Genomic DNA, 27,959 nt, shown 5'->3' with positions numbered 1-27,959 from the left:
TCTTTTCAGCTGCATCAACCTTCGGGTTTCATTTTAGGCCATCACCCAAGGTGTGGGCAAGGGGAAGGGGCAAGCTAACCCTATGTGGATGCAATGTAGGAATGTGGACCCAGATGGGAGAAATGATGAATGGGGTACTAATGAATGGAAAGAGGGTAATATAAGTGGATAAGGGAGCGGGACCACACAACCAAAATCGAGGTTTCTCGTGAAATCCCATCCCTAGAACCAAATGGTCAGTAAAAGAGATCCCACGAGACCAAAATCCAAGGTTAATTCCTAAAAGGGGTCTAGGGGACAAAAGTAGAGACCTAACCCATTCTTTCCGCCGAATCCCCCCATTAATCCTTGCCCAAAAGTGTCCATGATAAGAAAACTACAATACTCAATTTCCAAATGACAAGGCATACGTTTAGATTTCGGGATGCCCACCTTGAAACATACGATCGTGGCAGATGGGCGAGGGACCACATGGCTAGCTCAGGTGGCGGAGAAAATGGCACAATGAGCTAGATGGTGGCTGCAATGGGTTGGTGGCTTCTAGCCGAGGACCATCTTGGAGAATTTTTTTCTCCTAAGGATATTACCCAGAAAATGGTGGGTAATAGGCACTACAAGAGAGATTGTCCTAAGCTTAAGAAAGACAACAACAAAAGAGGAAGGGAAGAAGCCCATATCACTGAAGAAGTGGAGGAAGTTGAAAAGAAGAAATCCAAGAAAGAGGAAGTAAAAGATCTCTACTATGATTGAGATAGTCTTCCTCACCTAGTTCTTTTCAAGTTTTTGTCTCAAGTCTTTCTGTTGTAAAATATAGCTATCATGGTAGGAATCATTAGAGGCATGAAAGGATGCATCATGGCATCATAGAAGCATACAATTGAAAGCAAGAGCTCGTGACATCATCTTAGAGAAGCATGAAGGATAGATTATATAGAAGTCTATGGCAACCTCTCATAGAAGGATGTAGCTCTTGGTAACCTCATTCAGAAGCATAAGTAATACTTATGAGAAAAAGAAAGTCATCCAATATAGAGCTCATCAAACATCATTCAAAAGGAGCATTTATAGGATGAGGATGATCAAGATCCTCCATTGGAAGGCTCACCTATTGGAAGAAGCGTTTCACCAGGAATTCCAACTTGTTGGGATTCATGGGATGATAATATGATGTCAAAAGAAGTGAAGCAGGTCAAGGGATTGAAGTTCTTTCAATGAAGGAAGCTGCCAAAGGAAGTCTAGATGACCATTAAAAAAAAATGAGGTATGTATACTTACACTTGATAAAACAGAGTCATGTCATATGGTTGCAGATATCATGAATAAGTGCTCTACCTCAAGAGCATGATCAAAAGAAAGGATCTCCTCCTTTGAAAAGATGCATAAAGGCATGGTTCACACATTGACTAGATAAAATAAAACATAATATGTCCTCATATGAAATATGAGGTGGTTGACAAAGTTGAAGGAACTATGATTGGAAGTTCGTGGGAGGAAATGTGTGAATAGAGAAAGGAAGAGATCATGAAAAATGCAACTACGGAGAAGGAAATCAATCATCCAAGGACTAGAGTATTTGACAATGGTATCTCCATGGGAAAGTTGTGAAGATATTGATAAAGTCTGAAAAAGAAAGTGACCCTTGGCATTGTATAATTTTTTGGAGATGTGTTATTATATGTGCAGGATGTTGATGCAAGCAAGGAGTTGTCATGGTGAAAGACCATCACAAAGGTAATTTTGATTTAATGATTCATTTTCTATTTTTGAAAGGGCTACCAAAAGACGAGTCATAGATGTCATCTGCAACTGATATTCGTGGTAGGATGATAGATCCTGAGGGAAACATGATATAAAGAAGTTAGCAAGGTCTGATAGAAGGCTAGATATGGACTAATGAATCACTTTCCAATGGAATAAAAGATGACATGACTGACATGATTCATTAATGAAAGCGATGGATGGTTTGTGCCCTACGAAGAAGTCCCAAAAGATGTAGGCTCCATAACAAAGAAGAAATTAATGACATTGAAAGAGGAAGTACTACAAGCAGCTGATTGTCCCATAATCTCCACCAAAGAAGAAAAAGTTGCTCCTGGAAATAGGTCCCTAATTAAGAGGGAGCTTGGGTACATTCCTTTTATAGGAATGGGTACATTCCTTCAATAGAATGTGCATATCCTCCCTAATTGAAAGGGAGAGATAGACACATCATTCTTGTCTTCACCTGGGAAGATAGAATGGAGCATTGGGTAAGCATTTGGCATCTGATACTCTTTGAGGATGTGATAGGGCATTCAAGATAAGAGCAGTCATAGAGCACTGATATTCTTTGACGACTGGGAATCCAAGATAAGAATAGTCCCGATGGAACATAATCTGAGTGAACCTAGGTGGGGTATGTTTTGAGAGAGACAATGATGAGGGTGTCTATAAATCATTGGTTTCGCCAAAATTGTGCTCCAATCTTGTGGAGACATAGAGCTGTTAGTTAAGGCCTTGCTATGTGACAATGTTGGATGATATGATGCTATACAGATGGGTTAACAATCTGACTCTTCTTATGAGAATTCTTCAGATTGAGAATGTCTAAGTACCTTGTATGGATTATGAATACCAACCTAGTTAAGAGGTAGTGTTGAAATATGTAACTAGTTTCGGTTTTCATAATGAGATGTTTAATCACGATTTTATGTAAATTAATGTAAAGAAGAAAAATAAAATTATTTATGCGAGTCATGGGTTTCATGCTCAAGCAATTTTAGTTTTTATAGATGAAGCTCCCATTGTGAGCTATTAGGATTGGTCATTAAGTCATAAAGTCAATTGAGTCTTTGTCATGTATAAAGAAGACCCTTCTTGGGCATGTTACATATGTATTTGAGTCATTGTAAAAAGTCTAAAGATCCTCCAAGACCAAGTCCAACAACTTCCAACAAGTCGGCCTAGAGTCAAGGATTAGTTGACCTCAAATGATGAACAAGAAGCCTATATAGGAAGGCACTCGACCTCTCCCATTGGCATACTTCACTCACTCATGTTCGACCACAAGAAAGAGGAAAACGTGCGAAGTAAAGAAGGACGAAAGGAGGACAAAAGATCGAGGTTTTTGGGATAAGTTATGGACTACTTCTCTCCACACATGCGAAGAATATTGGGGCTTCAATTTGCTGTAGGAAAGTTGAGTTGCAGTAACATCAAATTGTTAAAGATTGGAGACAACAAGGACTAGTTTGAAGGCCGAGTTCACTAAGAGGAAGAAGAAGACATATCGAAGGAAAGGGAAGATAGATCTCTCCATTATCTTCTCTCACGTGTGACCTAAGGTTTTTGAAACTAGGGTTGAAAAGTTGCAGAAGTTGCAGGGAAGTCGAAATTGCAGTAAGGAAGGACGAAGTTGTAGGGAAGCCAAAGTTCAAGTCAAGAAAGAAGTAGCTGCTTTGACTTAAGGGAAAGGTCGACTTGGTCTTGTAAGAATCTTGGTCAAGGGTCTAGGTCTTGGAATTCGTAATTGAAGATTCTATAAGAAGAAGAATTCTTTCAGGTTTTCCTCTCAAGATTGGAGAGGTTTTGGCCCTAGCTGATCGCCTACATCTTGTGTCCTATTGTCTCATTGTTCTATTGTTTTTGGTAGCTGATTGATGATAGATGAACACATAATAATAATATGCACAAGAAGAAGCTAATCGAATGAAGTAAAAATACATCACAATCAATTATCAAGTAAGAGAAATCATCCTTATCCTCTTGCCCTAGATTTCTCAACACTTCTTGGACTATTGACAAAGTATGGTCAACAAGACTAGAAGGACCTAGAAACCTCCAAAGTACAAGTCGGCCTTGACAACTTGAATCGGCCTAAAGGAGGGAATTCGACCCCTTGGAAAGGCTATATAAAGAAGAAAATTCGACCTCATTTGACACACTCACACTCACAAATCACAAGTTTGATCTCAAGAAAGGAAGTTCGACTTGTGGTTGGGAAGCAACAAGAAATGAAGAACGAAGGTCTAGAAGGCAAGAAGAAGGAAGAAAACTTGTTTTTGGGCTGTATCTCTTGTTGGCATTATGATACAAGTGTTGTCCTTGATAGCAACTCACTCAGAAGCAGGTACAAGTGATGACAACTTAATCAGAGGACAAATCTTAGTACAGCAGGACAAGAAAGAGATATACGCAGGTTCATTAAGGAAAATCAGCGTATACATGCAGGTTGGCTTCAGTAAAAGCGCGTACATGTGAAAACGTACATTTGGTCCGTAGCGGTTAGTCCTTGGAAGTTGTGCCTATGGTTTTGGACCATGGTGTCTCGACGGGCGTGTCGATCCCTAGTTTTGAAGTTGATGGTGTTGTGTTACTATGGTTTTGGACCGTGGTATTGTGAAGGGCCTAAGGCTATATAAGGAGAAGATCATTAGGCAAAGTTAAGTAAGCAAGGTGTGAGTGTGTGTGTGTGTGTGTGATGAAGATCTGAGGAAGTGTGAGATCCAAATGCAGGTTATGGGTTGGTGATCTGAACCAAGGTTTCACTCATGTGGAGGATGATGAATGATGGAACGAGATCTCAAGGCTTGGAATGATTATCTTCCTATGGTATGACTGTGGATAGACTAGATCTATTGACGCATGTTTATTGTTATGATCTGGGTATGTTTTGATGTCTGATATAGCTGCGGAGTTATAAGTTAGAATTTGCAGATCTGTATGCGGGTTGGTTTTGGTAAAAGTGCGTATACACGCAGGTTGGGTTCGTCAAAGTAGCGTATACAATGTGAAGTATGATATTTGAAGATGGAGTTGGACCTGGTTGTTGTTATGTTGTCTGGTTGTTGTTGACAGAGTTTCAGTGATTCAGTGTTTCAGTGATTGATGATGCAGGTTGTACTACAATGGTGATTATCTTATGGATCCAGTATGAAAATGAATGAAACGCGGTCCCGGGAAGATCGTAGGCCGGCACCTACGTACTGGTAAACATATCAGCCAGTACAAGAGCCAGGGGGTTGTAGCTCCCTTCCAGGAGCAGCTGGAAAACGAGTAAAGGTTGGAGCATTCTGTAGGTAGGCACCTACGTACTAGTAAATGGATCGGCTAGTACAAGAGCTATGAGGGTTGTAGCCCTCTGCAGGTTGTAGCTTGCGTACTGGTAAAGGACTGCACCAGTACATTGTAAAAGAAGTTTCTTGTTAAAGGAAGATAGAAACAAATTGCAGTAGGTGGTTTTCACCCACATTGGGTTTCCACCTTATATCATGGTGTTCATGTGTGTGCCTTATGTGTGATGATCTGTTCTGTTATACTGCACCTGTTTACTGTTAATATGGTTAATAATGTTCTGATGCATTTACTGAAGATAAGCTAACTGAATCATAAGATTACTGCATGTACGCTAGTTGCCCTTAACGAAGTCGCGTATATATGCTGATATCCTTAACTGAAGCTGCGTGTATGAATCTGAGTATGAAATTGAAAAAGTTTTATCTAATCTGATAATACTGATTCACCCCCCCCTCTCAGTATTATTTACAACAATTGGTATCGGAGCCGGTCCTTCAGAGAAGCTTGATCGCTTGAAGGAGATTCGTAGAACAATGGGGAAGAAAGCACGTCAGAAGAAGAAGACAGCTCAAAGGAACAATGACAACCTGCCGTTGAGTGGAAGCGAGAATTCAGATCCTGAATCACCTCAGAATGAAGATGGACAAACAAATGAAGCATCAGATCAAACCATAGATCATCAAGATCTACCTAGCAAAAGGGAGAATGCCCTCAAAGAAGAAATCATCAGATTAGAAGATCAGTTGGAATGTGCCTCTAGAATTCGACAAATGCTGCTAGTGCTGAATAAAGAGCAAGAAAACGAGATCCTCAAACTAAGGCATCAGCTAGATGAAGGAAGGAAAGCTGAAGAGACCTTGAAGAAGCAATGTCTGGAAAAAGAAGAACAACATCAAGTTGAGGTAAAAATCTTGAAAGTAAATTAGAAGAAAAAGATAAACTATTACGATTTCAAGATAGTACTAAGATCTTGGATGATATTCTTAGTAGTCAAAGGTCCCCTGCTATCAAAACTGGTCTTGGTTTTCATGAGTCTATTGAAGATGAATCTGGTTCACAAAGTAAGACAAAAATCTCTAATGCAAAATCTGAAAGGCTCAACAAGGAGATGAAAGGACAACTCCATCAACAATCAAGGAAAGAGACTCCTCAAAGAAAATCTTTTACTCCTCCCATGAATAATGTTGAATGCCATGTATGTCATAATCTTGGACATGTTGCAGCCATATGTAGAAGAAGAAGGTTTCAAGACCATCATGCAGAAAGATCATCACATTCAAGGTACTTTAATGGATATTGCTTTTCTTGCAATATGTTTGGCCACAAAGCTGCTGATTGCTATAGGAGGAATATGAAAGATGTAAGATGCTATGCATGTAACAAGTTTGGACATAGAGCAAAAGATTGCAGGAACAAAGCTCATGATAAGAAGAAATCATCAACATGCTTGAAGATATGGAAGAAGAAGGAAGTTCAGTCAGAAAGATGTGGCACAACACAGGGTACTCAGCACAGCACAGACATAACAGACTCAGGGGGAGCTGAAGGTGTAAAACTTCAGTGTTCTAACTGTCATACGCAAGTTTAATGAAGGGAAGCCGCGTATATACGCGAGTTTCACACTGCAAAATCGCGTATATGTCAGTCTGAAGAAAAGCAGTGGGGACAGACTCAGAAAAGGGGTCTGATATGATTCAGTCCAATATCTGCTCTCTTGGTTAACGATTACAGTCTGCTGAGGATGTTTGGAAATGTTTTGATACTTGTAAGATGTTAGAAGTGTTTAATCCTAACTTGATGATGATGAGATCTTGATGCTTATTACTGATGTATGCATGATCAGATCTAACTACAGATGGCACAGGCTCAGGGGGAGCATATACTTCAAATAATGCATTGTTGGCATTATGGTTAGAAGTTGTTGTTAAAGTCTATGAAGCTAAATGATACATCTTGCTGTTTGATCAAAGGTATGGTATTGCAGGCTGTTGCTTATGGTACAGATCATATATGATGAATGATAGTCATGGTCTTGAATGAATGGCTGGTCTTAGAACCTGCATTTGCTTAGGGGGAGCATGGATGGATTAATACAAAGGGGAGCCAAATCAGAAACTTCAGCATGTACTCAGGGGGAGCATGGACAGATTGGTACACTTTGGCATATACAAAGGGGGAGCACATTTGGAGATTTCAGCAGGTACTCAGGGGGAGTATGTACAACAAAAGGTATACCAAAGAGGAGAATATCTTGGTCCGCCCTTTGCCCTTGATGTCAAAGGGGGAGAGTGACTTGGTGTGATGGTTGCCATCAAGTCCAAAGGGGGAGATTGTTGGCATTATGATACAAGTGTTGTCCTTGATGGCAACTCACTCAGAAGCAGGTACAAGTGATGGCAACTTAATCAGAGGACAGATCTTAGTACATCAGGACAAGAAAGAGATATACGCAGGTTCATTAAGGAAAATCAGCGTATGCACGCAGGTTGGCTTCAGTAAAAGCACGTACATGTGAAAACGTACATTTGGTCCATAGCGGTTAGTCCTTGGAAGTTGTGCCTATGGTTTTGGACCATGGTGTCTCGACGGGCGTGTCGATCCCTAGTTTTGAAGTTGATGGTGTTGTGTTACTATGGTTTTGGACCGTGGTATTGTGAAGGGCCTAAGGCTATATAAGGAGAAGATCATTAGGCAAAGTTAAGTAAGCAAGGTGTGAGTGTTTGTGTGTGATGAAGATTTGAGGAAGTGTGAGATCCAAATGCAGGTTATGGGTTGGTGATCTGAACCAAGGTTTCACTCATGTGGAGGATGATGAATGATGGAACGAGATCTCAAGGCTTGGAATGATTATCTTCCTATGGTATGACTGTGGATAGACTAGATCTATTGACGCATGTTTATTGCTATGATCTGGGTATGTTTTGATGTCTGATATAGCTGCGGAGTTATAAGTTAGAATTTGCAGATCTGTACGCGGGTTGGTTTTGGTAAAAGTGCGTATACACGCAGGTTGGGTTCGTCGAAGTAGCGTATACAATGTGAAGTATGATATTTGAAGATGGAGTTGGACCTGGTTGTTGTTATGTTGTCTGGTTGTTGTTGACAGAGTTTCAGTGATTCAGTGTTTCAGTGATTGATGATGCAGGTTGTACTACAATGGTGATTATCTTATGGATCCAGTATGAAAATGAATGAAACGTGGTCCCGGGAAGATCGTAGGCCGACACCTACGTACTGGTAAACATATCAGCCAGTACAAGAGCTAGGGGGTTGTAGCTCCCTTCCAGGAGCAGCTGGAAAACGAGTAAAGGTTGGAGCATTTTGTAGGTAGGCACCTACGTACTAGTAAATGGATCGGCTAGTACAAGAGCTATGAGGGTTGTAGCCCTCTGCAGGTTGTAGCCTGCGTACTGGTAAAGGACTGCACCAGTACATTGTAAAAGAAGTTTCTTGTTAAAGGAAGATAGAAACAAATTGCAGCAGGTGGTTTTCACCCACATTGGGTTTTCACCTTATATCATGGTGTTCATGTGTGTGCCTTATGTGTGATGATCTGTTCTGTTATACTGCACCTGTTTACTGTTAATATGGTTAATAATGTTCTGATGCATTTACTGAAGATAAGCCAACTGAATCATAAGATTACTGCATGTACGCTAGTTGCCCTTAACGAAGTCGCGTATATACGCTGATATCCTTAACTGAAGCTGCGTGTATGAATCTGAGTATGAAATTGAAAAAGTTTTATCTAATCTGATAATACTGATTCACCCCCCCCTCTCAGTATTATTTACAACATCTCTCTCACACGTGCGAAGAATTAGTGTTTCTGCAGTGTCCAGGAAGACCAAATTTGCAGGTCCAAGTTGCAGTATGACGAGCTGCAATATCAAGTTGCTGGGGGAAGGAATATCTTGTCTTGACCTCATTGACCTTGGGAGGATCTATCTTGCTCAAAGAAAGATTTCTTGAAGAAGCTAGATTAGTGTTTCTTGCAACAGCTATAGGGCCGAAGTTGTAGGGTCGAAGCTGTGGTCGAAGTTGCAGTGTCGAATCTGTGGTTGAAGTTGCAGCTAGAAGTTGGTTGATGCAGGATTGAGTTGTGGTGATCTGATTCTATTGGATGGGCTGACTTGGTACTTGGAGAAGGACTTGGTCTAGGGTTTGGGTTTTTATTGTCTCATTTGAAGCAGATTCTATAAGAAAATAATAGTTTTTCTGGGTTTTCCCTTGGGGGGGTTTTGCCCTGGCTTGGAGCCTAATATCTGTGTCCATTGTTTTTACTGTTTTGCTCTTGATATTTGTTTGATGAAAAAGATCTTATAAAGAAACAAAAGAAGACTAATAAAGTTCACAAGCAAATATTAAGGTTAAGGAAAATTGGAATTAATATCTGCCGTACTGCATTTTCCAACACAATTAACCTATCTTCTGAAGAATATGGATACCAGTATCATTATTTCGTATAAAGGCAATTCATCTTGAAAATCCTATAAGTGCAACGTTTCTCATAGAATTGAATTAGTATGATGAGATTCTTTTACAATTTGACAATTCTGCGCTGTAAGTAGAATCTCATATTGTCTCGTATCATCAGCTATAACAGCTCCAAGAATAGAGAATGATATGAAGGCATTACAAGCCAGGGAAAAAGATGTCAAGCCTTCCCATAACTATGCTTTGAGGACAAAGCATTTTTTTAAGGGGAAGGCATTGTAATAGATATAAAAATAAAAGTATAAATAAATAAATAAATAAATAATATTAATTAATAAGTATAATTAGTAATAATGAAAGGTCATGTTTCAAGGGAAATGACTCTTAAAGAAAGGGCTCTTCTGCCTAGGTATATATACAGGTCCCTCTTTTGTAATTATATCATATCATTTTACTCGTACATTCTTATATTATTTATTTATCTTAAATGGATATGTTTTCATTCCAAATGTTTTGCATATCTAATTCATGAGCCAGATTTGGTTGTCACATACGACTGTAAAGGTTTTGAGGCGCTGAAGTGTATATTGCTTCTAGTTATTTTGAGGTTTTGATAAAATGAATTCATCCTTGTGTCGTAGTTACATTTGCTTGTATGTATATTACTGTGGATGTTTTTTTCTTCTTCAAATGACATTTCAAGTTGAATGCCATATTTCTGTTTTATGTCCTTTCTGACATGCCTTGATCTTTCTCTCAGTCTTTAATTCATGCTTTGTTTTAACTTGGAAGCGACTTGTTTTCTCTGTTACCCCATCTTTATTTATGCTTCTATCTTGTACTGTTCAGGCAGGTTTGTTTGGAAATATGCAAGGTCTTTATGAAACAGTGAAGAAAGCCCAAATGGTTGTCCAAGTGGAGGCAGTTCGTGTACAGAAAGAGCTTGCTGCGTATGTGCCCTCTGCCCTTTTGCATATGCAAACATGATATTATTTTGTTGCCTGAGACTGATTTAAGCATGTTAAAGCATACTGAGGCAACCAGCAACATATTGATTTAAGTACATTAAAGCGTACTGAGGCAGCCAGCACATATCTGTTTTCATGCAGTGCAGAGTTTGATGGCTACTGTGAAGGCGAGCTAATCAAGGTAGGATAGGTCTTCATTGATCTAATTTCTTTTTAAATGTACAGAAATAAAGAAATAATCTGTAGGATGGTGGTCAAGAAACTTGCCAGTCTATATACACTGGATTTTGGCTATGTCAAAAATTTGTAATTTCGTTGTTGGTATCCATTTGATTCAAATGGCACAGGCATAACTGTACAATTATGGATATTGTTTCTTCTGGTAGGAGTCAGAATATTTTTAACCCTAGCAATTTTGCTCTAACTACAACTGGTAGCTTAGCTACTGGAAACTTATGGTGGCACTTTGCATGAATTTCATGGTTACTGCCTCATCAAAACAATGATGTCAAGTCAGACTTGTTAATAGTTTAAATTTCTCCTTTCGAATATTTTAATGGAATTTTGTTGTAATATAACTAGCCTTTACAGCATGGCATCTGGAGGATTGAACTACTACAAGCCCGCATGCTTAATATGTGGCTCGAATAAGAAGCAGTGGGCCTATAAAGGCTGTAAGTTATGTTAGATTTGTCTCATGCTGTACAGAGTGAATGTTTACCATACTGTAAGGTGGATGATGCTGAACACATCTTCATTTTCTAATACACACTTCTGCTTTATATTTATCAAAAATAGTACAACGTCCGGATACGTGTAGCCTAGTGCTTGCAGCTGATTACCAGCTTTTACTAGACTGAGCTATTCAAAGTTAACTTGGATGCCACTGCCTAGACTAAAAAATTGTATTATAGCAAAGACTACTGAATTGGTTGTGGCCATTGCCATGACATGATAGCCTTGCCAAGTAATTTTTTTTGGCGTTCGTATGAATTCAAGCTAAATCCACTGACTTCTAAGTTTTAAAAATTCCTCTCACAAAAGAATTGTTTGAAAACCTTCACCTGGAAGGTTGGAACATTAGTTGTACAGAGTACATTTTCAGAAAATAAGAAACACGTGTTTCCACATTTTTGCCTGGCACATGTTAGCATCTGAAAAATGGCTTTACCTCAATACAATAACTCAACTTTCCAAACTTCACCTGGATTTTTCTTCCTTTTTGTAGGATTATTCTCTAACCATGACCAAATCTTTCACATTTCTTCACACACTATCAGTTACCAGTGTCACTCTTTTTCACAGTAAAGAACACACTGCCACAAGTTTGAGATTGGGTCTTTCTAATGGCCCTAACAACCATGGCTACAAAAAATAAATCATGAGACAATGTTAAGGATGAGGATAGCTACAAAAAATAAATACTGTGTAGTATCCTTGATAAGGCTATTTTATTATATAATGGCCTTTGTTCAATAAACTTTTTAACACTATTTTAAATACTTGTATTTCGATGAGTTTTTTTTGCTTTTTAGGGTTTAAATGTATGAAACCATTGTTGCTTAAATTTTTTAACATTTTTTAAATTCATATAATGATGTAATCTATTCACTAATATTTGATAGCATATTTTTGTTCCTCTTACCACACAATCTAGCAGGGTCCTAGGAGGGTAACATATGGGACAACTACTATACCAAGTGATAACAATGGGACAAAGACCCACTAGCACCTCAGTTAGTGTCCCCTGCTCTTTACAGACTTTTATCAATGGAAGTGTTACTGCTCAAACTAGCAGGGGGTTAAGAGAAACAATGAAGCTAAAGCTCACTGTCACCACAACTAAAACTTCCTACTCTTTACCGACTTTCACCGATGGGAGGAGACTCGATATATAGAGAATCACTTATGAAGGGATAGATCAACTAAGATGGATGTGAAGTGATCTCGGGGACCTTTTCCTAGGGGAGACTCAAGAATGGGACTTGCTTGCTTCTTAAGCAAGGTACAAAGCTTTATAGGAAAAGGGGATGAGGATTTAAGGGCTCGGTTTAAGGAGTATGAATTGTAAAGGAGCTTCCCCATCCCTAAAATCCTTATGGAACTTGGTTTCCCAAATGGTTTTTGAAAAATTAATTTTGATGAGGTATGGGACCACATGGGACCAAGTGGACCCAGGCTAGTGTGAAAATTCGACAACCAGAATCCCTACTGTAGCAACTGATGTTACTTCTCCTACTTGTTAATCCATACAAGTTATTTATTGTGTTTAAAGGTAAATATCGAAGTAAATACTACTGTAGCCTTCACTTAATTAAATTATAAGCAGAAACAAGATACTGAGCAAGAAAGCAAATACAACACAAATGACACCGTTATTTTTGGACAAATGTCCCCGGAAAAACCCAATGCGGGAAAATCGGTGCAACAATTTTGAGGGTTTATTATTATTAAGTAGTGGCAAATTTTGGATATATCTCTGAATACCTCTCAGGGTATTCAGTTACAGAGAGAGAAATACTGGCAAAAAGAATTGTGAGATTACCTCACACTATCATTGGAAATCTTGGCTGATCCAGCCCTAGACTGATTGGCCCCTGACTTTTCTGGCTGCCTCTGCGCAGTGTCTACATCAGCCCAACGTCAAGCTCTTTTGGGAGTGTGTCACTTCTTTGACTGGTTGATTTGCTGCCTAGGAGATTCTATTTCTGCCTCTCGGTCTCACACGTCGGCTCCGGGCTTCTGAAACTCGAATTCCCTCTACAAATTTCAGACTCCTCACTGGCTTCTACGCTGCCTTTGCCTGGCTCTGTGTCAACCCCTCTGCCTCAACGCTGTCTCTGCATCAACCCCTCTGCCTCAACACTGCCACTGCAGGATTACCCTTTGCCTCTCTCTGTTGATGATTCTCTGGCTAATAAAATCACTTTCTCTCCGGAAGCTATCCCTGCCCCTCTGCTGCAAGAAACCTCCTTAATCGAATTCCCCCCCTGAGAATTTCTCACTTAAGAAAATCGATTTCTTGATCTCTTTTGGTGTATTTTCCAAATGACCTTCAAGCCCCTTCTTATATCTTCCTGTTGGATAACCAACGACCTAGATTAACTCCTAATCAAAGGCTTAGATCGTTTTGACTTGATCTCTGTTTTTTTCTAGAAGTTTCACCCACAATTAGATTAATACCCATTAATATTTTAATTTTTCTAAGTTTAGACTTAGGAACTCCATTGAAAATATTAATTATTTTAATAAAATCGTCTCTGGGTGGAATTTCCCAAAATAGTTTATGGGTTCTTTGGAATGTATGTGCCCAAGCCTCCTTGCAAAATTTGAGGCATAGAGCACATTTGATGCTACCCCAAATCATCACTCTCTCTTAGCGAGGAATGTGCTCTAGCAATATATTGCTGCTGCATATTGCTCTGACTCTGAAGCAATTTCCTCTGTGCTGCTGATGTCTGACATGCTCCACCAATTACTGCGCTGCTACAAGTGTATCACTGCCTTTGACACTGCCACTGCCAATGCTACATCTGTACTACAACTCCCTTTGAAATGTTGCATCTGCTATGCTGCTAGCACTATCACTGCTAACACTTCATTTGTACTGCAACTCAGTTGCTGAGAGAAGCAACTTAAAAACATCCAAAATTACTGAACTAACTGTATTCAGTATGATACTACGTGAATGCTGGAATTGACTGCTGCTAGTCTCTGCACTGACCCTCTGAATCTATTGCACTACTGCTGACCTCTACTTTGTGCCATCTGCACTGCTGCCAAATTTGTTCTGTGCTGCTCAGACTCTGGTGCTCATAACCACTACCACTGTCTCCCCGACACTCCTCGGCACCATTCGACACTAGTCCATCCTGCTACTGCAAAACTGGGTTCTCGTAGCAAGGTATTGAACCAAGAGGTGGACTCCTTAAGTATCCTTCCCATCTGTAGCTCTTTCGAACTACAACTCCAAATCAGCCCACCTCCCTCCTGGAGGTATCTCGGCTGTCATGGTGAACTCCTCTTGTTCGATCTTCGCGGTTGTAACCTTAGGATCGTGCTTCTCATCCTTGTCCTTTTTCTTCAAAGGACACTGGGATGCATAGTGGCCCATCTCGCCACATTTGAAACACTTCACCTTGGAGACGTCCTTCTTTCGTCTATGTTGCCCCTATTGTCCCTTTGATGCAAGGGCTGCATTATCCTCCTTCTCCTTGGGTTTCGACCCATTGCTGTTGCTGCTTCCTTCAAGTTTGACCTTGACCTTGACCTTGACCAGGTCTCTCCTTAGCTCCTCTTGTTTTATAGCTACCCACATCTCATCCCAATTAGCAATGTTGCTTTGCGGAGGATACTCTAGACAAAGACTTTTCACTCATCTGAGACAAAAACGAGGGTCAGTATAACTAACTCTGAATCTTGAGGTGTATGCCTCGCAACAGACAACTCATCACGGGTTTCCTTCAACTTCGTGAGGAATGGATCCACACGCTCTCCCTTCTGCATTTGAGTAGATTTCAACTTCTGCTCTAAGTACATCTTCCGCTGCTCGGAAGATCCCTGATATAACGTGGCCAAGGCATCCCACATCTCCTTAGCAATTCCTCTGCTAGCAGTGTGACACACCACGTGACCCTTGACTCCATCTAGGATCATCCTCTTAGTCTTTGCCATCTCAGCTCTGTACTTCTTCAGCGGATCTGCATCCGCAGGTTAAACCACTATGCTGTCGATGTACGTCTTGAGTGCATGCTCATATAGAAGGAAAGACATTCTAGCCTTCCAGATGACGTAGTTGGATGCTCTGTTCAACCTGTCTTGATCCCTCAAGCCATCGGTTGCCATATTTGCCAAAAATGTTAAAAATCCCCTCTGCTTCTCACTACTGCTGCTCGGCCAATGAGAAAATGAACTTCTCGGCGGGAAGTCTGCTGAGGAAAAGTTCCCTCAAGGTGCTTATTTTCTCTCTTCTGACGTTTTTTAGCCCAGCTAACGACCTGCTAAAAATCTGCGTCCCACCAGCGCTTTCACGTTGAGGATTCAGTGCTGCTCCCAGCGCTTTCACTTTTCTCACAACAATCATACAAGTAGATAAGCAAAATGCAGATAGAACATATAAGCAGATCTTACAGAAGACAAATCAGAAACAAGAAAAATGTATGTGTTTGTTTCGGCGGTCAACAGGATGCTTCAACCAGCAAAGTCTCCTTTGGTCAGCCAGCCCAGCATGTGTCACAACAACCCTCCAACCAGTAGATGAGTCAACCCAAGTCAGTTCTACAAAAGTCAATGCTGTCCTGAAAAGTCAACGCAGGGGCAGCAAGCTAAAAGTCAACGCAACAGCAAAACGGTCAACCCTTTGACCTCGATTTTTGTGCCAGGTAGTATGGCCTTCAAAAATCGAACCTCCCACAAGTTTTCAGCTTGTTTGGACCAAGCGTTGACCAAAGTCAACACTGGTCAAACTTCTGCGAAACCCTAGCAGCAGAAAAAATCCTCTTCGTCCTTCCCACGTGTGGCTGAAATTCGTCCTCCAGGTAGCTCGTACTTTTAGGATGAGAGAGGAAGATGTGAGTTGTGTTGTGATCAAATTCTCTCCAACTTTTCCTGTATATATATATCCATCAATGAGGGTGTGTGACACATCTGTTGGGCATGTGAGCCTACATTACAAAACTGGCTGACCTTTGCACATATAATTTATTAAGAATAATAAATTCAAAATATAAGTTCTGCTCATCGGATTAAGACTATTTTTATATGGATTTTACACCTCTCAGAAAGAGGAATCCAACAAAAATATTAGCCTCTTAATCCGAGCATCAGAACATGGAGTTTGGACCTAGTTGTCCAAATTTAACAAAATCCCCTCTGCTTCTCACTACTGCTGCTCGGCCAATGAGAAAATGAACTTCTCGGCGGGAAGTCTGCTGAGGAAAAGTTCCCTCAAGGTGCTTATTTTCTCTCTTCTGACGTTTTTTAGCCCAGCTAACGACCTGCTAAAAATCTGCGTCCCACCAGCGCTTTCACATTGAGGATTCAGTGCTGCTCCCTCTGGCCTTGCAAAAATTCAAACTGGAAGTCCTTCTGTCCGTCAACTCACTCGGAGAGATTGCCTCGAAAATCTGCCTTCCCAACTTGGAACTACGTCAACCCTTTGGGGGTTTTGAACTGCTACCTCTTGTAGCTTTTTCGAACTCTCTTCTTTTGCTCGGCGTTGGATCTACCGGATCTGCTCTTCTTGCTTCACCTGTAGCTCTGATACAACGTGAAAATTCCACAATCGGAATCCCTACTACAACAACTGATGTTACTTCTCCTACTTGTTAATCCATACAAGTTATTTACTGTGTTCTACGGTAAATATTGAAGTAAATAATACTGCGGCCTTCACTTAATTAAATTATAAGCAGAAACAAGATATTGAGCAAGAAAGAAAATACAACACAAATGACACCATTATTTTTGGACAAATGTCCCCGGAAAATCCCAATGTGGGAAAACTGGTGCAACAGTTCTGAGGGTTTATTATTATTAAGGAGTAGCAAATTTTGAATACATCTCTGAATACCTCTCAGGGTATTTAGTTACAAAGACAGAAATAGAGGCAGAAAGAATTGTGAGATTACCTCACATTATCGCTGGAAATCCTGGCTGATCCAACCCTAGATTGATTGCCCCCCTGCTTTTCTGGTTGCCTCTGCGCAGTGTCTGCGTCACCCCTGCGTTAATCTCTCCAGGGACTGCGTCACTCCTTTGACTGGTCGATTTGTTGCCCAGGATATTCGATTTCTGCCTATCGGTCTCACACCCCAGCTCCCGGCTTCTAAAACTCAAATTTCCTCTGCAAATTTCAGACTCCTCTCTGGCTTTAGCACTGCCTATGCGTGGCTTTGCGTCAGCCTCTCTGGTTTAGCGCTGCCACTGCTGGATTACCCTTTGTCTCTCTCTGCTGATGATTTTTCAGCTGGGAAAATCACTCTCTCCGGAAGCTATCCTTGCCCCTCTACTACAAGAAATCTCCTCAATTGAATTTTCCTCCTGAGAACTTCGCACTTCAGAAAATTGATTTCTTGATCTCTCTTGGTGTATTTACCAAGTGACCCTCAAGCCCATTCTTATATCTTCTCGTTGGACAACCAACGACCTAGATTAACTCCTAATTAAAGGCTTAGATCGTTTTGACTTGATCTCCGTCTTTTTCTAGAAGTTTCACCCACAATTAGACTAATACCCATTAATATTTTAATTTTTCTAAGTTTAGACTTAGGAACTCCATTAAAAATATTAATTATTTTAATAAAATCATTTCTGGGTGGAATTTCCCAAAACGGTTTATGGGTTCTTTGGAATGCATGTGCCCAAGCCTCCCTGCAAAATTTGAGGCCTAGAGCACATCTGATGCCACCCCAAATCAATAGCTAGGTCAAGAGGAGGGAATTTAGCAACCAATGATGAACTCAACTCAAACAAGGAGGAGAAGGGGATCAAAGAAATTATTTTTACTTAAAGGTGAAAAATCATCCCTATGAGGAACTAGCCTAGGGAAACTTGGGGCAAAAACCAATCTTGAGGCTAGGGCTTGGGATATCTCACAACCCCACCCTCTGATTTCCCTAAAATTTGGAGGAGTTATAGGAGACACACCAACGCAGTAGTGGCCAAGAGATTGAAGTTTTTCTATGGGTGGTTTGTGAGGAAGATGATGCCCTAGAAACCCTAATGTGGCTAGACCTAGAATTAAGAAGGATAGGTGAAGAAAAATGGTTCTTTAAGTGATCACTTTATGGTATAACATTTCCTAATCCTTTGGGGAGATTGGAGTCAAGAAAAATAGGAGAATGGACTTCGTTTCTAGGTCAAGGAGGCTATAATGTCCCCAATTAAATTAATTTTGCTAAGAAGAATTTCCATTTTTTCCATTGGGTGTTGGGAAACATTTTGGCAAGTAAATTTAGGAAAAGTGGGTGGAGGGAGTCTCCACTTAATTTTTGGAGAGATGGAGACCACCGACATTAGAGAAAAGGAAAAATTAAATTGGTACTTGGTAGTGGGATGTAGGGGCCCACCCAAAAAGGGTAATTCAAACCCCTTAGGAAAATCGAGCTAGGGAGAAGGAGGTCAAATTGATGGGGCCCACAAGGAGAGAAAGGTGGAAACAAAGATAAATAGAAGGAAGAGACATCATTTTGCGGGCTTTTTGACATTTTGATAACTGATTGTCACTCTCGCTGTTTAGCTGAGTTACAAGTGCTGCTTAGCACAAGAGCTTCCCAAGGGGTGAAGCTCAACCTTTCTTCGGGGGACTTCGAGTGCCACCCGAGGAAGGACTTTCTCTTTCTTTGGAGGTTGGGAGAGGGACATCACACAGGTACACACTATTCTAGTTCAGCTAGGACACAGAGGGAGAGACCATGCAATCATTGGGAGAACTGGTGCCGAAAATTGGAGTTTTTATTGTTGCAGGGGTGTTCTTGGTCAGATTCTAGCCAAAGTAAGGAGATTTTGGGAGGCAAAAGGGAGTCCCTCACTACTGTACGAATTGCTGAAGCTTGCTACTGCGTCATCTCTCACAGGCCTTCACAATTCTTCTTGGGTGATTGTTGTGTGGGGTGCCGGTTGGAGGATTTAGGCACTGAGCTGCTAGGATTTCATTTAGAGGGAGACTGTGGGGAGATTGCTAGCATTTTGGAGCAACAATTCATCATTTTCTGCTACAGGTGGAGCGTTTAAGTATTTGAGGAGGGCCAAGATATTTGGGGTCGAATTTGGATGGTCAAAACCAGAGCAAACCCTTTATAGGTTTTTCTAGGTTTTTGACAAGGATCACAACCCTAAATTTACAAAATTTTTTGGGCAATTTTGAAGGGCCAAATCAAGGGGCCAAGTCAGCCAGCAGTGTAGAAAAACTGGGCCAGTGCATATTTCTGGAGGAACAAACTATTGCAGCAGTTGGGTATTGAGAGATTGATCACCTGGGGCTTGTAGCTTGCCCTGAGCAAGTCCATGTGCACTCCTTCCAATTTATTGTACTCTAGTAGTTTACTTATAATAAAATTGACCATATTTGTGTTAGGAAGCATTTTTCTGTTCATGGGTGTTTGTTGAAATTCATTGTGTTGTTATTTCTGTGCATGTCTTTGAGTATCTCTGTAAAATTTCTATTTGGAATACTACAATGGTATCAGAGCATGATCTTGGCCAGCTGTAGGGGAGCTAGCAAGATCATGGAGGATTTGGCCATGCATTCGTACTCGTACTGAGTGGTGAATTTATGGGCACTTCGATGACACTGAAAGGGAAGAGTACACAAGGTAACATGGAGGAATTGATAAGGGATAATAGACTGTTGAGGAGGAAAAACCAACAAGTCCTAGAGAGAATGCAACAAATGATGGGGACGTTGAGTCATACCTAGCAGAGAAGCCATGTGCATGCGGACACAGCCCAATAGTTACCGCCCATACATATCGCCAATTTTGTTGTCCTAGCATGCATCATTTTTTGAATGAGCCAGAAGAGAAGCATGGGTCAAGGACGAGATCATCCTGTAGAGGTGGGCAGTTAGAGGGTGAGACCAGGGGGTGTTTCTACTGGTGGAGACCGGGCTTTAGATGTCAGGAGCCTGAGGATGTGATTGAGCATGAGGACAGGCAGGATGGTGAGGGGCACATCGATATACCCGGTGTGGCACATGGGTCACCATTGTTGGAGACCTCTTTGGTAGTTCCAGCTGATACCTTGGTTGAGGGAGTAGAGGATACACTCAGAGGGTCATCTATTGATGAGATGCCGACAGTTGATGAGGTACCGAGTGCTATGAGAGGTTCTAGTTGATGGCCTCCCACAATAGCTTGATGAAGTGCCTGGAGGCATCTAGGTCATTACCAAGGTATTAGAAGAGATGGAGGGGTCTAGAGTGACGACTGAGTTTACAAATGATAACCGCCCTCCATAGTTTTATCAGTTTCAGGCCGACCTTTTAGTGTTGAGAAAGAAGGCTATGACAGTGCGAGAGGCCATTCTACAACAGAATGAGGAGTTGGAGGGCATGAGAACAGTTTGTGCCAAATCAATGGCCAAATTGATTCGCGCTGGCAAATGGTTGGGTTCCCGAATGGTTCAGTTGGAGTGCACATTGGAGCGACGGGGTAGCCCTACTCAAACATACATAGATGATGCCTGTAGCACTAGTAGGTTACCACTGCACATTAGAGAGGGAGAGGCAGAGTCACCTCGACAGATTGTATGCGTTAACCAGGATGGTGAGATGAGGCGACTTGAGCTGCACAAGGTGCAACCTTTGCAGGATGGAGGGTTAATCCTGTGTACATGAGTTCATGGTCTTGATCCTTCCCTTGGGGTTGGATGGCGAGAGATTTGGAGTTGGTGCTCGATGGAGTGGGCTAGGCATATGGAGTTGGTCATAGGTCAGGGTGAGAGTCAGCATCCATGTTCAGGGATCAGGGATACTGGAGGCCTAGGTTGGCATTGGGATCTAGGTGGGACTACCTACGACTTGCCAGATATGCAGTTTGACTACAACATTAGTGGTATATTTGACCCAATGGTTGAGCACAAGCATTCGTTAAGGGAGTCTCAGTCAGTGCCAGTGGTTGGTCAGTTTGTGAGGGGACCCCGTAGGTTTTCTGGGTATGATGGTCGTACATTGGATCACAAGATGATCAACATACTCTTGCAAGAGTTTTTTGGAGGTGGCATTGGCAAGCCACTAGATAGTACCTTAATTGGGGCCAAGGACTCTCTACAGTTAGTTGGGACTCAACGGTCACTGAGGAGCAACACAGTGGTGGCATCTCCATTGGTACATACAAGAATTCTCCTCGTATCTCTCATGGAGGATAAGGAGGTGAGGCCCATGCATCAGAGGGTATGACGATACGACAGTGGAGGAGGTGATACCGGTAGGGTGCAGGTCGACATGTACTATCTCAATTTTAAATCCTGTCATTCAATGGCATTTAGCAACATGTAGCATTGGGTAGTGTTTTGCCGACGAGCACATAGATGCATGGTGGTGTTCTGTGGTGCACGAGTTTACACCATGGAGTGAGAGGAGGCATACAATTGGATGTAGCTCACCCCGTATGGATGGGCGCATTGTTGAGCATTTGGGGACATCTTGCTCAGTAGAGTCAAGTCTTTGATGGAGTTATTAGCAGGACCAAGACAGAGAGAGAGGCATCCATGGGATTACCTTTCTGTTTCCATGCGGACTCTTGGTCATACTCGTGGGGAATTACATAGCTATCGCTCTCCAGCATGGCTTACATTTGTTGACGATTGGGTTGCTGCCCCATGATGCCCTCAGTGCAAGTAGCAGGACATGGGAGGATCACCCAAGACAGTTGGATGAGACACAATGTTTCATGGGCAGAAGGGAGACGCTCTAGTTGACGCATTTGGTGGGTGCACGAGTAGATGGATACTGACTTAGGGATAGCGTGTTCTACTGCTGAGGGAGCATATGTTTCATCCCTAGGCTCACACTTGGGGAGGTGATCGCTAGGGAGATGCATGATACACTTTTGGCGAGGTAGTGTGAGGCGCTACATATGCATGAGGGGCAGTGGATGGTAGACTTCATTTATAGGAGGGTGTCTAGACTCCCAACATTGTTCGAGTGCGTCATCAGGAGTTGGGATAACAAATTTCATTGTTTGGGTTGGCAGGAGCAGGGTAGATTGGCATGCATGGGACAATGTCCTGATACTTGGGGTCCACCCATGGGATACATACAGGGGTTAGAGATGAGGGCTAGGTGGGTTTTAGTAGGTAGCAGTGCTACGTAGCGGCAACCCATAAGGAATGGGAGTTGTGAGCTCCCAGTACGGTTGGAGGATCCAAGAATTTAGTTGGCGAGTGGATCACTCCACTCCTCGATGGGAAGGGTTATGATGGAGGGTGATCCAATTCTTTCCCAGGCTGACACATGGGGAGTCACTACGACCTTTGTTATATGGCGAGGCAGGCTGCTGCTCAGGATCAAGGCTAGACGTGGAGTGGTGGACTTGAGCATTATAGATTTGCCCTAGCAGGTTGGTCCTAGTGTTGATCGAGATAGATATAGTGGTCGACTGTTATCAGAGTGGAGGGTTCGGTACGAGCATGTTTAGCAGTTAGGCATGACTGGGGTGTCATGATGTCAGTGGGATAGGTTCCTTACGCGATGGGCAGGGGATTCTGGCATAGGAGGGATTAACAGTTCAACTACCCATAGAGGTGAGTTGGTTTCTATAGGGGAAGGTCATCCAAATCTTCCATTGGGTTTTAGTGATTTTTTGGTGTGGGGAACTTCACCGGTGTGGCAGGGTGATCAGCAGGAGGAGATTAGGGAAGATGAGGGTTCAATCCCACCAGGATTGGATTGCACCTTTAGAAGTCCACTCCTGAAGCACACGAGAGGGGCTATTTGATAGAGCAGTTTCACGAGGATATGACTAGGGTCTTATACTACCATGATGATCTACTGAGTGGCGGTATACAAAGGGTGTTTGGTGCCTATGATGAGCTGGACAACGAGTGGAGTAAGGGAGACCTCATGCATATCAGGATGGCTTGGGATCTTGGCAGGACATGGCAAAGATCAGGGATGGCTGGGTGGTATATTTGGGACCTCGGTATTGTGTGCAGAGACTCTTGGGATCAACTGAATGAGAGGGTGCTTGTTTAGGCATTGCTTGAGGACAAGCAATTTTTGGTGGGGATGACTGTAATGTCCCCAATTATATTAATTTTGCTAAGAAGAATTTCTATTTTTTCCATTGGGTGTTGGGAAATATTTTGGCAGTCAAACTTAGGAAAAGTGGGTGGAGGGAGTCTCCACTTAATTTTTGGAGAGATGAAGGCCACTGACATTAGAGAGAAGGAAAAATTAAATTGGTAGTGGGATGTAGGGGGCCAGCCAAAAGGGTGAATTCAAACCCCTTAGGCAAATCGAGTGAGGGAGATGGAGGTTGAATTGTTGGGGTCCGCAAGGAGAGAAAGGGGGCAACAAATATAAATAGAAGGAAGAGACATCATTTTGGAGGCTTTTTGACATATTGATAATTGATTATCACTCTAGTTGTTTAGTTGAGTTACAAGTGCTGCTTAGCACAAGAGCTTCCCAAGGAGTGAAGCTCAATCTTTCTTTGGGGGACTTCGAGTGCCACCATAGGAAGGATTTTCTCTTGCTTTGGAGGTTGGGAGAGGGACATCACACAGGTACACACTATTCTGGTTCAGCTAGGATGTAGAGGGAGAGGCCACACAGTCATTGGAAGAATTGGGGTTGGAAATTGGAGTCTTTATTACTGCAGGGGTGTTCTTGGTCAGATTCCAGCCAAAGAAGGGAGATTTTGGGAGGCAAAAGGGAATCCCTCATTGCTGTACGAATTGCTGAAGCTTGCTACTGCGTCATCCCTCACAGGTTTGCACAATTCTTCTTGGGTGATTGTTGTGTGGGGTGTCGGTTGGAGGATTTAGGGGTTGAGCTGCTAGGATTTCATTTAGAGGGAGATTGTGGGGAGATTGCTAGCATTTTGGAGTAGCAATTCATCATTTTTAGCTACAAGTATAGCGTTTTGGTATTTGATTAGGGCCAAGCTATTTGGGGTCGACTTTGGAGGGTCAAAACCAGTGAAAACCCTTTCTATGTTTTTCTGGGTTTTTGACAAGGATCACAACCCTAAATTTACAGAATTTTCTGGGCAATTTTGAAGGGCCAAATCAAGGGGCCAAGTCAACCAGTAGTGTAGAAAAATTGTGCCAACACAGATTTTTGGAGGAACAAACTATTGCAGCAGTTGGGTATTGAGAGGTTGATCACCTGGGGCTTGTAGCTTGCCTTGAGCAAGCCCATATGCATTCCTTCCAATTTATTGTACTCCAGTAGTTTACTTATAATAAAACTGACCATTTTGGTGTTGCGGAGCATTTTTCTGTTCATGGGTGTTTGCTGAAATTCGTTGTGTTGTTATTTTTGTGCATGTCTTTGATTATCTTTGTAAAATTTCTATTTGGAATACTATAGAGGCTTCAAGGACAACTTCGCTTGTCATTAGGGCAAAGGAGAGTGACCTTAAAGCTTTTACACTTCGTTTTGCATGGTAAGATGGCTTGTCAAGATAAATTCAACCATAGAATTATCCCTAGGAGAATTCATTCAACATACATGGCCCATACATAGAGAGATGCTATATAGAAACATAATTCCACAATTTTGCAGTAAATGCATGCAACAATTAGCCCTTGTATGGCGAAAATCTCATTATCAATGCATGTGACAAAGTAAAGGTAGAAATAACATTCAATTTGTACTTACATGTAATAGAATATATAGAACCATCAATAAACTTGCCAATCAAGAAGCTCCAAGATAAGAAAAGATAATCCAAACATCAAAATTCATCCATGCTCCAAAATGTCATCCACCAAGAAGGAATAACAAAAATCTCTAGAGAGATACAAGTCTAAACCAAGTGATGATGAGAAATGAACTTTCATCAATTGTATTTATACAATCCTATTGAGTTCGATTTAGCAACTTGGGCCTACATTAGCCCCCAAAATAAAAATAATGTGCAAATAACTAACTTTTGGTGACGAACCCACCAAACTAGCTCATAAACTGAACAACAGGCTTCCCAAGAGGTCGAATGATCAATAATACATGTTGTTGGGTCCTCTAAGAAACTTGATGATGTCCATAAGTGCCATAATGGTGAATGGGACTCCCAAAAGTAATGGACAAGGGGTTGGCCCCTTGTTCTCCACATAATAAACCTGTGGTGCTCCCAATGGGTGTGAGGCCACACAAATGACCTCATGGGTCTCCAAGTAAGTCAAAGATCCCTGTAGACCATTTGTAAGGGCTCAGATGATGGTGTAAGTGATGCCACATCAACATACAAGTCTCGGGTAATCTGCCAAGTGCATGGTACAACTGTGGGGTTGGCTAGGCAAACGTGAACCAGGTGCATCTTCCTTGCCTAATAGGTGAATCTCGAGCAAACTCTGAACATCTCTGGGGATCCATGGAGTGTTGTCTACTGTTGTGGATTACCATGGCTCTTAACACACACCCTACATGTGCCAATGTAGCCCTTTGGAGGGTTAGGACCCCGTATAGGGAAACCAAACCCAAAATGGAGACCACCTGCAATCCTTCATAAGATCCAATGAGTTTCCTAGCCTTACAATACAAGAAGTCATCAAGGAAATCGAGTAAAAGAGCTTACAAACGATGGACAACAGGTGGGCACTTTATAATGGCATGCCCTTCCATAGTGGGCTTTGGCATGTGCTAATGTCTCCAAGCTCCAAATGGGGTTAACCAAGTATCCTATTAGGTGGTTTCTACTTCTAGAGGGGATAGTATATCCAAGGTACATCCTTTAAAGGGTGGTGACATGTGATAAAGAGATGAATGAAGTAGGGGATGAAAAGGGGCAACCCTGGGCCAGATGCTGGGGTACAACGATAGCTAATAAAAGGGAAGCCCACATTTGGGTATATAATGTATAGGAGGGAGCAATCGTGGTACATGAGATGCTCCGACCTCGATTTTCCATCCTTCTTTATATGCCTTTTGCCTTTTGTGATTTTTGTTTAATTGACTGTTTGGGGCTCAAGGGATAAGAGCATGATGTGTGAGATATAACAGTGGATAGCCCCTTTAAGGTAGGGTGGTTCATTGCCCTTCAGGGGTTGGGACAATCATGGGTTCCTGAATGATAAAGGAGGCTCATTTAGGGACTGTAGGAACTGTTGAGAAATCTAGGGCATTGATATTAGGTGATTTCTCTACTATTGATAACTGCTTGTGAATGATTTTTACTTCTTAGATTAGGATCTTCTTTTACTTATGTTATTATAATGTTATTTTTCATCAAAAAACTACCAAAGCATAAACCATAAAGAGACAAGAGACATAGAATATAGACTATCATCCAGGACCAAAACCTCTTCCACTTGAGAGGAAAACCTGAACAAATTCTTCTTCTTATAGAGACTTCAATTGATGAATACCAAGACCAAGACCCTTGATCTACTTGCCACTCCAAGACCAAGACACAAAGCTTCCTTGATGAGATCCTTAGTCAATGATAGTCAACCTTCCTTCCTCCTTCTCGACTTCTCTTCAACCTCGACTTCCTTTTGCTTCAGATCTTCGCTTATTTCAACCTCCTTGAATTAGGTTTGCAATCTTTGACCCTAAATCAGAAACCCTAACTCATGCATATGACCTTCTCTTATGCCTTGTTTTCCTTCGCTTTAGTAGGAGGTATCTTCCTTGGTAACTTAGCTTGTAATATACCCTTGCTTCCTGCTTGATTTAACCTTCCAATAGGACTGCAAAACTTTGACCTTTTCTACAACAGAGACAGTCCCTTTGCTTCACACGTGTGAGATCATTGTGACCCAAAAACAAATCAAAATGATGCCAAGAACTTCACTCTCCTTCTTTCCCTTCTTAGCTAATGATTAGGCTCTCTTCTAAGTGACCTTCACACAGCTTGGTTTCAGACCCGCTTGACTGAAATTCTGTCACTGAAAAGAGTCCGAGCTGCCCTATTTAGAGTTGTTAGAGCCTCCATAATAAGCCGATCTGAGAGAGGGTGAGCCGACATGTCTTTTTGAGGAAATTATTTATTCCATGTTGTAGCCGACTTGTAGGAGGAGCTTTTGCTTGGTCTTGGAGGGCCTTCTTATACATTTAATGACTCATACAAATATGTAACATGCCCAAGAAGGGTCCTTCATACATGACATGGACTCTCTTTGACTTTATGACCAATCTTAAGGGCTCTCAATGGGAGCCATTACTAAAAATAAAATTCCTTGCTCATGAAACCCATGAGACAAACATTACAAAAATAAGTTTCTGTTTTTCTTTTTTACATCAATTACATAAAATCACAATTATACATGTCATTATGAAGACCGAACGTAGTTACACTTTTAACCAAGAACCAGGGTGATGGCCATGATGATGGGGTAGAGTTCATTTATCAACTTTTGCCCACATGCTAAATGTGTTTGTCCCGGCCATCTTTTGCATTTTGTGATAGATATTCTTGTTGAATGTGGCCAATTATGCTTTTACTTTTCTTTTCAGCTGCATCAACCTCTGAGCCATCATTCCAGGCCCGACCTAAGGTGTGGGCAAGGGGAAGGGGGAGGCTAACCCTGTGTGGACCAAGTGGAGGAATGTGGACCCAGGTGGGAGAAATGATGAATGGGGGGTTATAATGAGTTGAAGGGGAGTGATATATGTGGACGAGGGAGAGGGACCATGCAACCAAAATCAGGGTTTCCCATGTAGTACCATCCCTAAAGCCCAAAGGTCAGTAAAAGATATCCCACGGGACTAGGGTCCAAGGTTAAAACGACTCATAGCAATCACAGCACTGGGAAGAGATTGCCTTTGATGGAGGGATATTGAATGGAGGCTGATTGATCGAGAGAGACACTATTTGAGGTGTGCCCTTACCA

At 41.7% G+C, this 27,959-nt stretch overlaps 1 protein-coding gene across 3 annotated transcripts in view; it reads left to right on the top strand.

Moving 5' to 3' along the window:
* The window catches only part of LOC149265808 (nucleoid-associated protein At2g24020, chloroplastic-like), a 235,006-nt gene that overhangs the window by 112,628 nt on the left and 94,419 nt on the right, over positions 1-27,959 (top strand). For all 3 annotated transcript variants that reach the window (XM_089429745.1, XM_089429746.1, XM_089429747.1), the window contains 2 exons: positions 10,342-10,442; positions 10,602-10,641. In XM_089429745.1, the coding sequence (XP_089285871.1) occupies positions 10,342-10,442; positions 10,602-10,641 (141 nt within the window). The remainder of the gene's footprint in view (positions 1-10,341; positions 10,443-10,601; positions 10,642-27,959) is intronic.

The sequence above is a fragment of the Pinus tabuliformis genome, chromosome 6 (assembly GCF_031772625.1).
Source record: "Pinus tabuliformis cultivar Carrire ecotype Pingquan chromosome 6, CPIR1, whole genome shotgun sequence".
Lineage (NCBI taxonomy): Eukaryota > Viridiplantae > Streptophyta > Pinopsida > Pinales > Pinaceae > Pinus > Pinus tabuliformis.
The sequence above is the reverse complement of the archived record's forward strand: the minus strand, read 5'-3'. Positions and strand labels throughout refer to the sequence as shown.